This window comes from Ruditapes philippinarum, unplaced genomic scaffold (genome assembly GCF_026571515.1).
Source record: "Ruditapes philippinarum isolate M1 unplaced genomic scaffold, ASM2657151v2 ctg1694_1_1_1_1, whole genome shotgun sequence".
Lineage (NCBI taxonomy): Eukaryota > Metazoa > Mollusca > Bivalvia > Venerida > Veneridae > Ruditapes > Ruditapes philippinarum.
In genome coordinates, this window is record NW_026852494.1 from 148292 (window position 1) to 165570 (window position 17279).

The window sequence follows — 17279 nt, forward strand, 5'->3', positions numbered from 1 at the left end:
TAATATGTATTTTCTATAACTGACATATATGCCTAATTCTGTGTTGATATCTGATAAATAAAAATCCAAAATTTAAATTTGCAAAAACAAAAACACCTTATTATGTGAAAGTCAAGACGGAATATCTATCTATATTACAAAACATTGCGTTTAATCATAATTAGTACCGAGTTATTGCTATATCTTAATAAAGAAACATATATTATGGGGAATTTAACAATAACATTCTTTGCATTTGAGGATACCTAGATATTTATCGATATTAAAAATCCTTATTAACTGAAGTTTGGCATAGCTTTAAAGGCGCATTATGCCTTAATAATAAATAGATATTCAATGATCTAGAACGAAAGGAAAAACTTTATGAAAATTTGATATGTTTGATAGTTTTAATGCATTTTATATGTCTGTCACATGAACAAATAACGCTGAATGAGAACTATTTTGTCATAAAGATAATGAAATGAAAATAAAATGAAATGAAAACAAAGTACTTTTCAAATTCAATACAATATATTTCATCGCTTAAATTATGGTAATTGAAAACAGAAGCAAAAGATGGTCCAGGTAATTGGTCATTGAAGTATATAGCAGCACATCAAACATAAAAGCTTTTGAGAAATAAAAACAAAAGCATTTCTGGGACATAATGGCCTTTAAATAGAACACACACGACTATAAAAAAAAGAGTTTGAATTAACTATTTCAAACCAACTATATTTATTATAAATTTATGTTACATTGTATGTACTTGCTGTTATTGTTTGTCCAGCTCTTCGGATTTTCTGCATATAATTTATTTTGGGACATTATATGATAAGGTTAACAATATCATTGCTCTCACATGGAAATGAAAATGAGATGAAACAAAAAAGAATTTCTATTGCAATTAGTTTTATCCAACACGCTTTTTTATCGGAATATGTACACGCAAGTAAACATGAAAGCAAGATATTGACACATTTGAAAAGAAAAGGAAATAAAATAACCTAATAGTTATTGGATTTTCATGAGCAAGAAATTGTACGCGAACTGATCCAAGAGTGTTTCATGAAATTTCCGACACAATCGTCTAAACTTACTTTCCTCCTATGCTCAATTTTTTCTTCATAATTTATCTTTAAATTTTAACATTTTTGACAATCTGTGCAATTAATTATTGTAATACTGGTGTATCAGCTAGAACGCCATTGGATTATGGCATTCGATCAATAAATGTTGTAACAGAAAAAATACGTGGTCACGAAGTCAGTTTGCTACACAGTAAAATTTAAATTGTAAAGAACCGATACACGTCAGCGTGTAAGGATTTCATGATATTGTAAACGTTTTTACTTTACAACCCCTAAATATGAGGTTAAGGTAAGAAATTTTAAGGTAATTAATCATCAATAATTCTATCATTAATTACAAATAAAAGAATATCAACACAATACTTAGGATTTTAAGCTATTATTGCAATTCATTTGGCCTAAAAATTAGTTGCGAAAAGGGAATACCCTAAAACTTCCGAAATTCCGTTGGAAACCTTCAATTTGACGCGACACAAAAATGTCATGATACTTGCCTGTCGGGTGCAAGCTCTACCTTCAAGGTCATCAGACAACGCTTTTATCAAAATATGAGATTAACGTATGTATGGACATAAAAAATGCGCTCTGTACATGTATAGACCATAAGGTTATTTGGTGGTAGAAATGGAGCACTTTAAAAGAATAGAGTTTATGTAGTGTTATCTTAAGGTTAACAGTCAAGAAGTTATGCAAAGATAATAAAAGAAAATGGATAAAATTCTGAAGAACCAGTTCCTGGTAGCGCTTACTCGTCAAATACTGATGAGTCTTATGCTGATGATAATGATGATGATAATGATAATGATAATGATGATTATGATGATGACTGACATCAGTTTAATGATGATCAGGACTTAGAGAGTAACAATATGAGCGTAAAGAGAAAATCTTTCTTTATTGGGCCTACTGGTAAGCGACAAAAAGAAAAGCAAGAGGAAAAACATAGAAGCCACCACATATGGGATAGAAGATTTATGAAACAATTTAGCCAGTCTCGTATAGAACAATTTAAAGAAAGGTTAAACAATTACACGGGTAAAAACTACTCTTTTTAACGAAGCTTATGCATGGCGCTAGGGACAAGTTTCCATACCTGAGAAATAAATTAAGAAAGAATTATGCCGAGTTTTTTTATTGACAATAACGTATTGCAGGAGGACCCTAGTCAATAACAAATCCTCCAGACGGTAAAGACATTAACACGACATACGTATAAGAGAGTCTATTCAACAAATGATAAAACTAAGAAAAGACTTGAACTTTCCTTAATAATATCTCCCTTTCCCATTGTTATAATACCCATTTACAAATCTGACTAACACTACACCTTTGTCCTGTCGTTTCTAATTCCGTATGTTATAGAACGCATATAATGATATTAATCATATTTCACACTACTTGACTACGTAGTATCTTCGTATATACAATGAAACAAAACAGACAATAAATTACCTAATGGCATTCAAACTTTAATAAAAAATAGCCACCATGCATGCGCAGCAAGTGGCGTCCCCTATATTACCGTTACATAAAACCTAAGTCATCTATTTGGATTCAATGAATAAATAAATCAATCAATGTATCAATCAATAAGAATTTATAATGCTGTCAAAAAAAATAAATGAACAAATTCATAAACGATTGAACAATTGAACGAAAGAATGAACACATAAATGAACAAGTGAACTAACGAATGACATATCAAACACCGTTTACATGTGATTTTAGATTTTTAGTTCATAAACAAAAAGGAAAACAAATAAATGTCAATAAATTAAAAACAAGACCTACCCTTTGCACCTTAGTTATAAGTTACTTATAACTATTTTAGAATGATAAGAACTATTCTTAGCATTCTATTTTAGAATGGCCAATGAGATTCCCTGATTTCATATTGTAATTTTATAATGACAACTGAAAACTTTTCTTATATTCAGTTCTTTCCTGTAAATTTTACAGGAAGTCAAACTGAAAAATAGTTGGACGTCGAGAAACCCTACTTGGGTTTTGTTAATTTACGAAGAAACCTTACAGTTAGTTAACAACCATTTTCGATGTTTTTTCTCTCTTTTTACTTACCCATTTGCACCTGATACTTTTGGATTTTCTTGAATCTGATTATTATAAGTGACATGAGGAAGTGTCCGTATTTTTTATGTTAAGCCTTAAATCGGTGTTCGAAGTCAACAATTGAGACATTTTTGAAGAATTGGGACTTTGTTGGACAATATAAGTTTTACCGGAGGTCTTTGACCAGAATTAATTTTTTCCTAGTTATAAAAATTACAATTCCTCAATGAATGATCATCTTTTTAAACTAATTTATTTTTTGCGCTTTATTCGCTCGCAAGCGGAAAATTTAGCGGACCATGGAGCATACGTCGTGAACTTGGAATCGATTTCTTTTAATATTAAAGTCTCTGTTACATTTGACTTAAACATTTAGAACTATTTCTGAATATATTTCTTTTGGCATATAACTGTGTGCGGCATGAACTCGAGACGTTCTTAGCACATTTTTTATTTCGACTGAAATCTAAAAAAGAAATGCATATGAACATTGAAAACATGATTTATATGATAGCGCTTCATCTGTACATTCAAATGTCTGATATTTTAACATCTATCAGGCTCGGCATGAAAAAAAGCCTTTCCTGATAAATTTTGAAATATCAGAAACAAGCATTGTATTCTGTATTTAGATAATAATGGAAAAAGATTCCTACTGATAAATGAAATGTTAAAATTTCACTTACGAAACATTACCGTATATACAGACTGGTCGGCTAAAATTATAACAGTACTCTTAAATAAATCATTTCAGGGGCGGTTAAGGCAGTAATAGCTTAATGCGATGAGTAATTTAAGTTACTCCCCTTAAATCTCAAAATTTGATGTCTAAGAAGGATAACGTTAAATATTAAATGATTACAATGCAAATATATAACTTACAATTTACTTTCACTGCATCTTCTTCAGTAGTGAATGCCATCTCTTCAGGGAGTGTTACGTCATCGTTTTTACTATATATTCTAATAGATGTAAAGCCACCATCTTGAAATGAAATCAGGGAAAAATCAGAATCAACAAGGCTTGACCTTATCGCTCACTTTTATCATAATCACATCAAATGTATTATTATCCGATATATCTGACCTTGTTTGAATATGTTTTCCTCTACAATATGATATAATAACAGACAGATATATATGATGTATTTTTATTCTCATTCCAGGTAATATTAATTTTATTATTCAGAGTATAAAACAGTTTAAACCGTATCGGGGCTCAAGCTTTAAAAAGTCACGTAAATAAATCAACTTCAAATTGAACCATACTCTTAAAATAGGTCATGTTTGTGCAAAACAGTCTAATCATGTATTGTCTGCTTTATGAACCATACCTGTCTATTACAGTCCGCGGTTATCTGTCGCGAGTACGTTATTTAAGCGTTTGCCGATGTGATTTTTTTTGCATACTAAACTCCAATTATAAATCTAAAAAAAAACTTTTGACAAATGATTATCTTCTTAATAAGAGAACGAGATCTTATTTTAACTGGATATGTGATCACATTTACATTCATTTACTTGAATGAATGAATAAGAATTGAATATCAATGGGACCTGGGTAACAAATGAGGCGAAAAAAGCTGTACAAAAAGGTTATCGAATCGAAACAATATATGAGGTGTGGCATTTTTAATCAAATTTCTAAGTATGATCCACATAGTGGGACTGGTGGTTTATTCACAGAACACGTAAATACTTCCTTGAAGCTAAAACAAGAGGCGTCTGGGTGGCCTGAATGGTGTGTCGCGGAAGAAGATAAGAAAAAATACAATAACCTTTATTACGCAAAAGAGGGTATACATTTAGAATATGATAAAATAAAAAAGAATCCGGGATTAGGGGCGTTAGCTAAGCTAATGCTGAAATCCTTCTGGTGTAAATTTGGGCAAAGGTCAAACATGCCACAGGTTGATCTGGTGGACGACCCGCCACGCCAGTTTACTTTGAAAAGCTGACATCTGACCGTGAAGAAGTGACTTGCGTTAAAAACAGAAGAATTTGTTGAAATGCGATGGAAAATGGAACAGGACTTTTTGGATTGTAACAGCAAAATCAATGTGGTCATTGCTGCATATACCACCGCGCAAGCAAGACTAAAGTTGTATTCATATCATGAATTGTAAGTTTCTAGAGCAATGTATGCTGATACAGACTCAATAATCTTCAACACCACACAAACCGAAGCCCCTTTTGGGTGACTTTTTAGGAGACTTGACAGATGAAGTTCCAAACAATAAAATATTGACGTTTGTGACAGGGGGGGGGGGGGCCTTTAACGTACGCCTACATATTACAAAATCCAGACATGGACGGAAACTGTACGACTTGCAAAATTAGAGGCATTACTCTTAACTGTAAAAATAGATTGAATGTAAATTTTGACGTTCTTACAAACATTGTAACAAAACGCCGAAATGCCAGGGCAACGGTGGTAGATGCCCACAAAATCTCAAGAGTAAGAGATACTGCACAAAAAAAGACTAAGTGCGAAAGAAAGGACTATAGGTTTGTCTTTGACAAGCGTGCTATTTCAGACAAAACGTATCTAACATACTCGTATGGATATTAGACTTCAGGTCTTCCTAAAGTACACCAGAAGTTATCAAATACTTATCATGATGCTGTACAGTTTACACTACAATCTTATATGTTTATTTAAGACAATGTACATTTTATCACAATAATTATATTGTTTTGATTGACTGTTATTTCAATGCTGTTTAAATGATATTTTATGTTGTACGTACTTTAAATTCTTTGCTACTTGAAATATGACAGTTTAAAACAATTATAGATTTAACATGAAATAAAGAATAGTTTCTTAAACCTATACTGTTTTTGTTGTCTGTGTTTTATTTTGAAGCCCATATCTCACATACGACTGCACTAGATATAATCCCTGCGCCGGTAACGATATTACAAATCACAACATTAAAACGCTAAACAGTTGATTATGCACTTTGAGGGACCGTGAGCGTAATCATGTGTTTATTTACATTCCTGTTCAATGGCCCACAACTTAAAGCAGAGGATTTTAATACAATGAATATCAACATGATAGTCGATAAGGTCACACCCGGTTGAGTCTGATTTTTCCCTCATTCCAAGATGGCGGCTTTACATAGAATATATAGTAAAAACGATAACGTAATACTCCCTGAAGAGATGGCCTTCACTACTTTCTTCATCGGTACTCTCCACCGTGAATTGTCTGTCAGTATGTGCTTTCAAATACATGATCAACTTTCGTTTCCCTTGACCTTTAAAACTTTGGTCACGCGCATAAGACCTGCTCTTTTTCTTGTCCCGGCTTTCTGGAAAAGCAGCGAGACTCATTATTATCTATATTATAACTCATACTCATAATTGTTACCCTCTTAAATTTATTAAACGCAACATGTAAACCATTTACAGTTTACTAACAGCTAGAAAGAGATCAATTTACAGTAGGCTAAATTTTGTGTGAAAATTACTGCGCGAATCATTTTAATGCAGATGTATCTTTAACATCGGAGTACAAATAAACGCATCACGGTAAAATAAGTGCAGTAATCTTTGATTCACCATGGCTTCAGCTTCAGGTAATATACTGTTTTAAATAATATTTGTCTTCATATTGTTTATTTACAAAACTATAATCTTTGATATGTTAATGTGAATTAATATTGCGCACTGATGTTGACATTATTACTATGAGAGTCAAAGTAGTTCAGTGAAATTAACTACTATGTAAACTGTCAAGAAATTATTAGATAAAAGTTGTTTTCTTTTTTCATATTTTATAATATAGATTAAACAATAGAGCATGCATGTCAATATGTTCAGTTTTGTTGACCTTTGCATGGAAGGTAAATGTAACTAGCATAGCGCCCTCTATACATTCATTAAACGATCAGTCTATATGATAACGTTGAAAAGTTTCCTGCTTATAGTCAAATTATATCATCATTACTCACAAATCAATAAAAGGAATATGAATAAAACGAACATAAACAACATTTGCACATGTTTTCAATCAATCAGATCGCTGCATTCGAAACTGATCGTATAAAATTCACGTTGCAACTGAGAACGACTACCAAACACAAAATACTAAGTCAATTTATAGCTACATAAATTTCCTTTTTATCAGATTCACCGGGCCTTGAAAATGCGTCTTTGTTGGACGAAATCGTTAGGCTGTTGAATATGGGCCGAGATGCCGAGGTGATCATGCTAATTGGGCAAAGCGGGGCTGGTAAAAGTGCGATGCTCAATACCATCCACAGAGTGTTAACTGGAGAAAATTTCACATTGGCAAAACAAGGAGCAGGTCATGTGCAGTCTGTGACCCTTGACCTTGGAAGGTTTGTGAAACATACCTATTAAAGATAATTGATTTTAAGATATTTATATTCAAAGAAGATAAATTTAAGTTTGATTAACATTAAATGACTTAATATTTGGGTAGACAAAACGGCGGTCGTGGCTGTGTAGTAATTGGCGTTGAGTTCAAACAACTTGCCCCTTACCCCTGTGGGTTCAAACCCCCGTTAAGATCTTTCGATCCTCTCATGGGTGTGTTAAAACATTTGCGGTGAACATTACATTTAATTAATCCTAATTATTAAGGTATGAGTCCTCTAATGTGCACTATAAGGAACTTTAAAATTGACAACATAGGTCACTTATATACCTAAAAAGACACAAAAATGCAAAATTTAAACAAAATTTACCCTGTGGCTTACGAGTTACAGAGATTCTTTCCGAATGGTTTACGAGTTATAGAGATATTTTGTAGAGATTTTTCTTAAGTAAAACTTGGCTATTAGAAGGGCTCTTTTTCAGCAATAAGAAACTCTAAATATTCTTTTTTATAATCACTATGACTAAATGTTTTCTATAGAACATATTTTAGAAACAAAAAAATAGCATTCAGGTAACAATTGACCAAGCAAAATTATTGTTTCTACTCAAAATGTTTAAAACGTGTATATAAATATTACCCTACCCCTCCCATTTTAAGTAGTTGTTCTAGCCCTTTTCTACTTAGAGGGCAAATAATGTTCAGAGATAAAAAAGAAAGAAAAAGAGTTGCTTCTTCTGGGGCTTGAACCTACGCCCCTCAGTTACAATACAGTTGACAGTAGTTCTAGCCTGAATACTCTTCAGAGTGGAGGTAATGCATTAGGTGGATCATACCTTAAAAGGCATTTAAAGTTTTAAATTGAAAATCTTTAATGTATATAGATATAATAACTGTGGTGTTGACCTAAAGACTATTCGAGATGAATCAAGGAGAGAAATGATTGCTGATGTTGTACACAAACTGCCACATATAGTTGATTGTGCTGGCATGGGAGATTGTGACACACTAGAAATACGTGAAATATTAGAACTTCTAATAGGAGGTACCTGTAGATTTATTTTCATGAAAAATATTTTTTGTCTACTTTGGCTCACAAAACGCCTAACAAAGATCTCTTATAACTGTTTTTTTTTTAAAATTTTCTTTGTTCTCATTAAACGACTTAACAAAATGTTGGTTTAACCATCTTTTTAGTATATATTAACGTATCAAAGGCATACAATAAACTCAGGGTCCATAAAGAGTACTCTATGCGCTCCTTCTGTACTTAAGGCGCTTCTATTGTACTCTACGCCTGGCAATTTAGCTGGACTCTAGACGTTTCTACTGTACTAAAGGGTGCTTATTCTGTACTTAATGCATTTCTACTTAACTCAGGCAGTTTCTACTAACTTTTTGAAACATAACAAGGGTTATTGCAACAGTCATGTCGGTGTTGCTTTTGTCGATCGCAAACTTGTACGTTGATCATAACTTTTTAAGCTCTCGGTTTATTGTCGTCATACTTTCATAATAATCCTTGGGAAAGACTTTTAAGAAGACAAGACATACTTGACTTCATTCACAAATGACATTGACTTTCAATGTGAAATGTCTAAGTGTTGCATGTTTTTTTAGCTTTGTTTTATTTTTGTTAATGTTTTAGTGTTGGTTTTGTTTGTTTGTTTTGTTCATTGGTTGCTCTTACTTTGTCATAAAATAGATTGTCTTCAAACCTGAACGTTATGATATTTTAGAATAGGCCTTCAAAGTAAATAAAAGACCTTAATCTTCACTCATAGTTATTGATTGTTTTTTGTTGTTACTGGCTATAACTTTGTTACTTTTGAATGGATTGACGTAATATTTGAAACCTTAACTCTCTCGAAGTGACGTTGGTTCTTATATGCAAATGACTTTGAATGTTAAATTATTGAATGTTCAATGATTTTTTCTATAATGGAATATAACTTGTTAATTAATAAATGAATCGTGTTCATGTTTTAACAAAGCAACATTCTTAGCAAGACCCTATAAAAGGTTTAACAAACATGGAATAACATTGTATGTCAAGGTCAAATTATTGAACTTTGGTTTGTCATATTTTTGTTATTTATTAACACAAAAACAAACATCAAGAATTGCTCCAAAAAACATATTGAATAAAGTATATGTGACCTTGACCTTAAATTGACTGACTGCCGAGGTCAAATTAATGAAATTCTCTTGTTTTTTCTATAACTGGCTAATACTTTGTTTATTGGATAACTTCATATTAAGACACCACATATTTACGTCAAAACAGTCTTGTATAACAAACTCAAATTTATCTTGACTCATGTATGACCTTGACATTGAAGGTTTATTTTTTTATATTACCAGATTATCTTTATAATTGATTGCAACTTGGTAATTAACCAATGGAATTTATTTCATACTTGGACAAAAAAAAACCTTCTTGGGACAAGAAATTTTAAAAAGTTCAACTGAACTTGACATTGAGTTTGAAATGAACCTAACAATGAATGTTAATATATTGAATTTATGTTATGTTGTAATCTATATACGGATTTGATTTATGTGTGGACAAAACAATACTTGCCACTAAACAGATATGTGGAATAATGTGGATATGACCTTGACCTTTGAAAGACCTTCTTCTCAAGACGTTTCTACGGTTTCCTCTGTACTGATCTCTAGGTGCTTCTATTGTGTTCTTGACGTTTAAACCTTACTCTAGGCACTTCTACTGTTTTCAAGGCAATTGTTTTGTACTCTAGGTGTTTTTTCTCTGTATTCTATGTATTTTTACTGTACTGTTGACGCTTTCTCTCTATCAGCGGCACAAGTCATGAATTTCTTGCACAAGTACCGTACTTATTACCCATCTATTGTACTCGTTTTTATACGGTATACCTGTGACACTCCGATGTTCTCTTAACGCAAAGTCTGGATGTAGGGTAGGGCCTATCTATTCAGTATACCATAGATGTATCAATTCTTCTAAAAACAAATTCGCGGTTCTTAAAGTATGTTCATACAAATGATACATGATTTATAATTAGGTTTTTACTGATGTAATTTTCACGACTATTTGATAGGTTTCATACCAAAAGATACAAACATTGAAGCGTTGCAGATCAAACAGGACGAATTCGGTGTGGGTTGTCTAAAGAAACTATTTCCAAAACCGGACCCTGCTAACAGGGTGACAAAGATTGTATTTATACAAAGCTGTGGAAACGCCATACCAAAAAACTTGATAAAATGTTTGAACGAAGTCCTCTCAATAACAGACCCTGCAACCTTGAAAAGAAAATGTGAGTTAACTTAACTGATACTATTTTTACTCCCACTGACTATCAAACATTAATTCACATTATACCAAGGCATTTTCGTAACCATTTTTGGAGAAGGTATTTTGCCAAGTTTTATGACATTTTGCGTCGTAAAATTGCTCTGATGGAAAAAATATTTGGAACCTTTTAAAACCTCTTTCATACACCTTTGACATAGATTTTTGAATTGTACAAACTCGATTATTCAAGCCAATGTAAAAATCATTCATAGCATAAATTAAAATTTGACAATGAAATGTTAGGAAACATCTGTGTGATACCATATTCGAAATAAATCCAGCAACTTTGTCAATTTTTATATCGAGAGTTTCAGTTTGATTGGGAATTTTTTAACGACTGATAAAAAATAAGCATGTTTGGCACTGGGAATGGAAAATCTGGAAATCTGACCAATGTAGACACTTGGGAAATGCATGGTGCAACAATAAAAAGATTTCATTGGTAATGACAGCAGTGCAATTTAAAAATACTGATTGAAAAAAGGGTGATATTGCTCGTACGTGCAATATGTTGATTAAAGATACTTATATAAATACTGTGTTCATAATCAATTTGTTGTAAATATTCTACTTTTCAACACATGGCTTACTATTTGATATAATCATATTTTTTATATGAAAACTTTTATTTTTTATTCAGAATTTTACTCCAACAATGTTATGAAGCTTATAATAGAAATTTAAATGCAAGCAATGTTATATTATTAATTCATAGAAACATTAAAATAATCACATGAAATATGATTTACTACAGACACTGCAGAAGTGTTTCTACTGATATCAAAGTTCGACTTAGTTCGTGACCCCTCTGTTCATTTTTCAACGGGAAGTGACCCCTCTGTTCAAATCTCAACCGGAAGTGACAACGACAGTACGACGATTGAAGAATTCGTCAAAAAGGAAATCGAACTCGCTGGTGAGTTTAATATTATTGGAGCATTGGAAGCTAACCGCATTCGTTGGACAAGTTATACTGACAGCATTCAAGGCAAAGACGGAGACATAGAGAATAAAGCTCTTAAGTTTCTTAAACGAATGGTTCAACCTGGAGCCCAGCAGCAGACAGACACGATGGAACCTGTCGTCGGTCCCATGAAGATTTTTGAACTGTACATGTTTAGATTAACGAACCAGATCAAGCGTTTTTTCTTACAAAATATGCAGTTTAATATAACGCCAGCTTTGTTTGTCACCGCTGTTGTGTTTGTAGTGGTAAGTGCAGTTCTATACAAACTACTGATGACCAGTGTTTAAGCGGATAAGTCAAGATATCTTCTGCTAACTTCGTCAGACGTTGTCATTTTTTGTATATTACAAGTGAAAAGTAATTAAGCACTATGATATGCTCTTGGCCACATGGTTTATCATTTGTAACAAACAGTTACAATTGTTTGTCAGGTTTCGTGTTACATATAAAGTGTACTGGTATATGACTTCAAAGGAAAAATTGTCACATAGTATTATGTAAATTACTTATAACCTTCTTGTGACTGTAGTTTGTAAAAACAAAGCCTTCATATATTAATCAGACATGATGCACCTGAATCACTTAATACCATCCTTTAATTTTGTTTTCTCTTGGATTAATAATAGCAATAGTAATATGGAACATGTGTTATATCATAAATTGTCTGTTAATGAAGATTTCTTGCGGTTTTGTTCATTGTCCCAGACTGGTCCGTATAGGGAACAGGTAAGCCTGTAATCTAGATTAAAATTGAAAGTATTGTTAACAAAACTGCTGTTAAAGTAATACATAATGTATTGAACTTAATACATTTAAGATATTCTATAATTTCATTTTATTCTTTCTATTTACATACTTAATATATTAATAATAGATGCTTTCGTACGTTAATATCTATGTATATTTTTGTTGAAAATTATAAAGTTTAAACGCTAACTTATTTATATTTAAGTATGTATTATATATCAAAGTATTATCATAATCGTTGCTATAATGATATTTTATATATGTGGCTTTGGATGGGATTAGAACATTATATACATATATATACAATGTTTAAATATAACATTACTGTAAGGTTGTTAAGCCAGCTGTCTGCATGGTATATATGTTACTTATTTTAAAGAAAATTAATACAAAACCAGGCTGAAAATTAATTCATGTACTTTGTCTAGGTATAGCTAATGAAATTCAAATTATTTAATTGTGATATGATATTACAACCATGTTTAAAGCTATTTGTCTCCAGATGAGTCAAACAGTTTCAAGAAAAGCAAGACTAAATATTGAAAAATAGAAAATAAACAAAAGATTCAAGTTTTAAATAATGTTATTAGCGAGTATAAGGGCTGGGATTACAGTTTTTATCAATACTGCATGACTAAAATGATATAATGTCTATATAGGGGGCCTATCTGCCTCGTGTGTCCATTTTTGGTAATTGTGTGGGCTTTCAAGTGCCGTTTGCAATATGTACGTTACTGTTTTGTGCACTTCACAATAACCTACTTTTCAATACATTAAAACTTTCACGAAATTATTATGAATCTGGAGCCATGCCGCTTTAAATAATAAATATGTCTGAATAATAATTTCAATTTGTAATTGCTCAAAAGTAGAATCCATATTGTAACTTTGTATAACAAGTTAACCTACAGTGTTTAAATATATGTTGAAGGCTTGTTGGTATTATCACGTTACCGTGTCATGGTTATCCTTTACAAAATATGCTTTTGAAATTATATAAATGTGGTAAATACCCGTCTAATTTAATGTTAAATTTAGGTCGAGATATGTAAAGCGCTGGGAAGTATGAGGGTGAATATACATAATTAATTGGGCGAATGGGAAGGAGAAATTTGAGTGAAAAGTGCAGTTGCTAACTGTTTTAGGAATTATTAAATACAAACAGAAATAAACGTTACGTTTTTGCATGTTTATGACACAGTTATGTATGTGCACCACATATATTTTAATAATACCTCGAAACAATGGTAGTAGGGTATTTAATAAAAATGTATATACTTAATGTATATGCTTTTTTGACATATTGAATGATAAAAGCATATTAGCCTTAATCAAAGCAGTGATAGTGATTTTCTCATATACAACGTTCTCTACCATAATTCTTGGCTGAAAAATGCAAATATATGTCAGAATGTTAATCAGTGAATTTATATGATGTCTAACAAAGATATTTATAAAAAATGTCAATCTAATATAATAAATAAAGTTGTTTTTAAAATCAAAGAAGAGTTGTACACAGATGAGTATTTCTCTATATGCATTTATTATATGTTTAACAAAGCATTTATTATATGTTTACCAAAGGACCAAAATACTACAAAAAAAGTTTGCAAAAAACCGACAAAGTGCTGTAGGGCTTTTGTTAAAGCGCCTGAGTTGACAAGAAAATTGTATATCAGACAATAATGTGCCACAAAATAATGACAAAGCGTCTCAGAAAGTTTTTGGTCAAAGTCCCTTGACAAATGTAGGAAGGGTTGCGCACTGAAGAAATTGTTCACGCCTGCCTCTGTCTGCTTGTCCGTCCGTCCGCCCGCCGACATACCCCCAATCTAATGACCCGATTTTTCTTTCGGAAAACCTGGTTGAAAATGACTTTTATAATGATATAAAGTAATCAGTTTCAAATTTTGACTACCAAGACCACCACCTTATCAAAGCTATGAAAGAACTTAGCTGTAGCCTCGCGATGTTAAATTTAATTGAGAATGTTATTGTTAGTTTCGATATTTTGTACGAAATTTAATGAGTATCAATTCTAACTCAATAATTCTTTTATGTTGAATAAATTATTCATTAAATAGAGTCTATGAAATTCTAAAAGCAGTGTAAACTGATTTAAATTGAGAAGTTCCGATACACGTTTACGTTTTTATGTCTCCTCAAAAGTTTGGGAGAAATATCAATTTTACCGTCGCCGTTTGTCCGTGCGTTCGCATTCAGATTGTCCGACTTTCGCCGGTCCAACAACTGGCGGGATTTCAATGAAATTCATTAGATTGATCAGTACGATACCTAGTTATGCATAGCCGGCATGTTTCGCTTCGCTGCACAAAATGGAAACCAAAGCTGTAAATACAGAATTCACAGGTCAAACTGCTTGCGGATTTTGAATGAGAGGTAACAGGATTAATCAGCACCACCCTTTTTTGAAGGCATGTTTCGCTGCACAAAATGCCTACTAATTCAGCTTTGCTGCATAAAATGGACACCGGGGCTTAACATTAAAAATCTTGAACGGCTTTCACGAGTTAAAATGCTGGCGGGATTTTGATAAATCTTCACTGATCAGTAACATCCCTTTTTGTGCATATCGTCGACCAAAATGACCACTTTAAATAGACAAAATCTTGTCCAGTTTTCTGAGGTCAAATTGCTCGAACTTCACAAGAGTGATTTTACCATACCTTTTGTTGCATGGTACCTTTTTGCCGGCATGTATCGCTTCGTTGCACAAAATGGCCGTCAGAGCTATAAATAGAAAAATTTTGTCCAGCTTTCACAGGTTTAACTGTTGGTTGAATTTCCGCGATCAGTACCATTCCTATTTGTGCATATCGCCGGCAGGTTTCACTTCGGTCATCGGACAATTTATAGAAAACTATTTGCCGGTTAAACTGCTGGTGCGATTTTAATAAAACGTCACACGAGTGATCAGTGCCATCCTTAGTTGTGCATATCATCGGCACGTTCTGCTTTGCTGCATAAATTGGCCGCCAGAGTTAAAGATAAAAAAAATCTTGTCAGGCTTTGACATCACTTTACAGGAGTGTTCTGTAGTTCTATATCCATAGTTGTGCATATCAATTGCATATCGGGTCCACTCTGCAACAGAAGGCGTTTTATGTTGAAGGTATAGTTTCCTGTTCAAATTGAGATGGCATTATCGCATACCTTAAAGAAAATAAATTTACATAGAAAATATATAGATACGAAAATATATGCCTTTAGCTGAGAGCATAAGCTATGTATTTGATAAATGCATGTATACATATGTATACATGTACACATCACATCAATTACCTCCATATTCATAGTATGTGATGACCGTTTTGAAACATTCAGCGAAGTAGGTGTGAGCATCCTTTATAAGTACGTACGAAATCAACATTAAACACAAAATCATAGAATCATTGGTATTCAACTTTATTGTGAAAATTCGCCACCAATATATATCTTAAGCATATACAAAAAATACGAAGAATTCTCACACAATTTACATTCTATACGATGTTTATTCACCATTGGGAACGGTTCTTTTTGTGCTGATTACAAAGTAAATTTATACTATACAGCACATTATAGATGACAAATGTTGATTAGTTTCTGGTTCATCAACTGAAATTTACTGTGTTACACGTATCTATTATGGAGTATATCTTCTCGAAACCCGACCATATAGTGTGAAATAAATGTACAGACTATGATCTTCAAACGTACTCATGTTATCTTGAAACAAAATTATTAGAATTTGATTTAAGCGACATATTTCCTTCTCATGACATCGAAAATCGTGTCAGCGATTCGATTGGCCTGAATAAAAGAAAAAAATCAGATTACACCTATATGCAAACAGACGGTTTAGTAGACAAATGGAAAAATACCAGTCCTGTGGTCTGTAGAATTCTAAGAAAATTTAATCTTCATTTAGCCCTTCGTGTACATTGAAAGATATAAGTATGTATATGTTTATTCCATATTATTGAATCCTACTTACAAACAGAAATCATTCGAAGCGAACATGTTTTAACGTTATACGCAAATATTTTACACAGCTTGGACAGCAATGAGGATTTCGTACACTCCCAGGATTAAAATACCGATATAAGCCTAGCGATATTATGGGGGGATTCCTACATTCTAAATTAAAAAAAAATATGCATTATTTTGTTATGCTAAAATTTTTCATTGAGGCAAAGCAAAGTGATGATTCAGCATGCAAGAAATATGTCTCTCAAACAAGTGACTTAAATCTCGATATAATTGCAAATTGTTTTTTATTAAGAGTCGAACAACTTTTTATAATAGTGTTGAATGACCATACAGTCGTGAACTCAGTAACATTGTGAAAGGATGTGACACCGTGACCTTTTTAAGAACTAACTTAAATCGTCGTGTTTTATATATATATATGGCATGATAAATGAACGTCTCCAAGGTCACCTCATACAAACCGCCAGACAAAGAATTCATACGATTGTTAAGTTTGTCATAACATATCGTTTTGTGTAAATAAGAAATTCAATGACAGATAATATTTAAGCAGTATTGGCTTATGTTTCGTTTCGGTAAGATGTGTGATATTAGGTTAAATACCTAGGCACTTTAACCATATATAATTACAATGATAGCTCAATTTTTTTTATGAAAATGAAACTTGTATATAAATGTGTTTTTGTTGTTATATACATCAATACTTATTGCTCTCAGATAATCTCTGATACAATGTTATTAA

At 32.3% G+C, this 17279-nt stretch overlaps 1 protein-coding gene across 1 annotated transcript; it reads left to right on the top strand.

Moving 5' to 3' along the window:
- The first annotated feature begins 6363 nt into the window (after nt 1-6363).
- On the top strand, nt 6364-17187 carry LOC132714942 (uncharacterized). Its single transcript, XM_060697880.1, has 5 exons — nt 6364-6726; nt 7278-7491; nt 8375-8535; nt 10574-10792; nt 11585-17187. The coding sequence occupies exons 1-5, from the start codon at nt 6711-6713 to the stop codon at nt 12082-12084; spliced, it is 1110 nt and encodes a 369-aa protein (XP_060553863.1). The 5' UTR covers nt 6364-6710; the 3' UTR covers nt 12085-17187.
- The last annotated feature ends 92 nt before the right edge of the window (nt 17188-17279 follow it).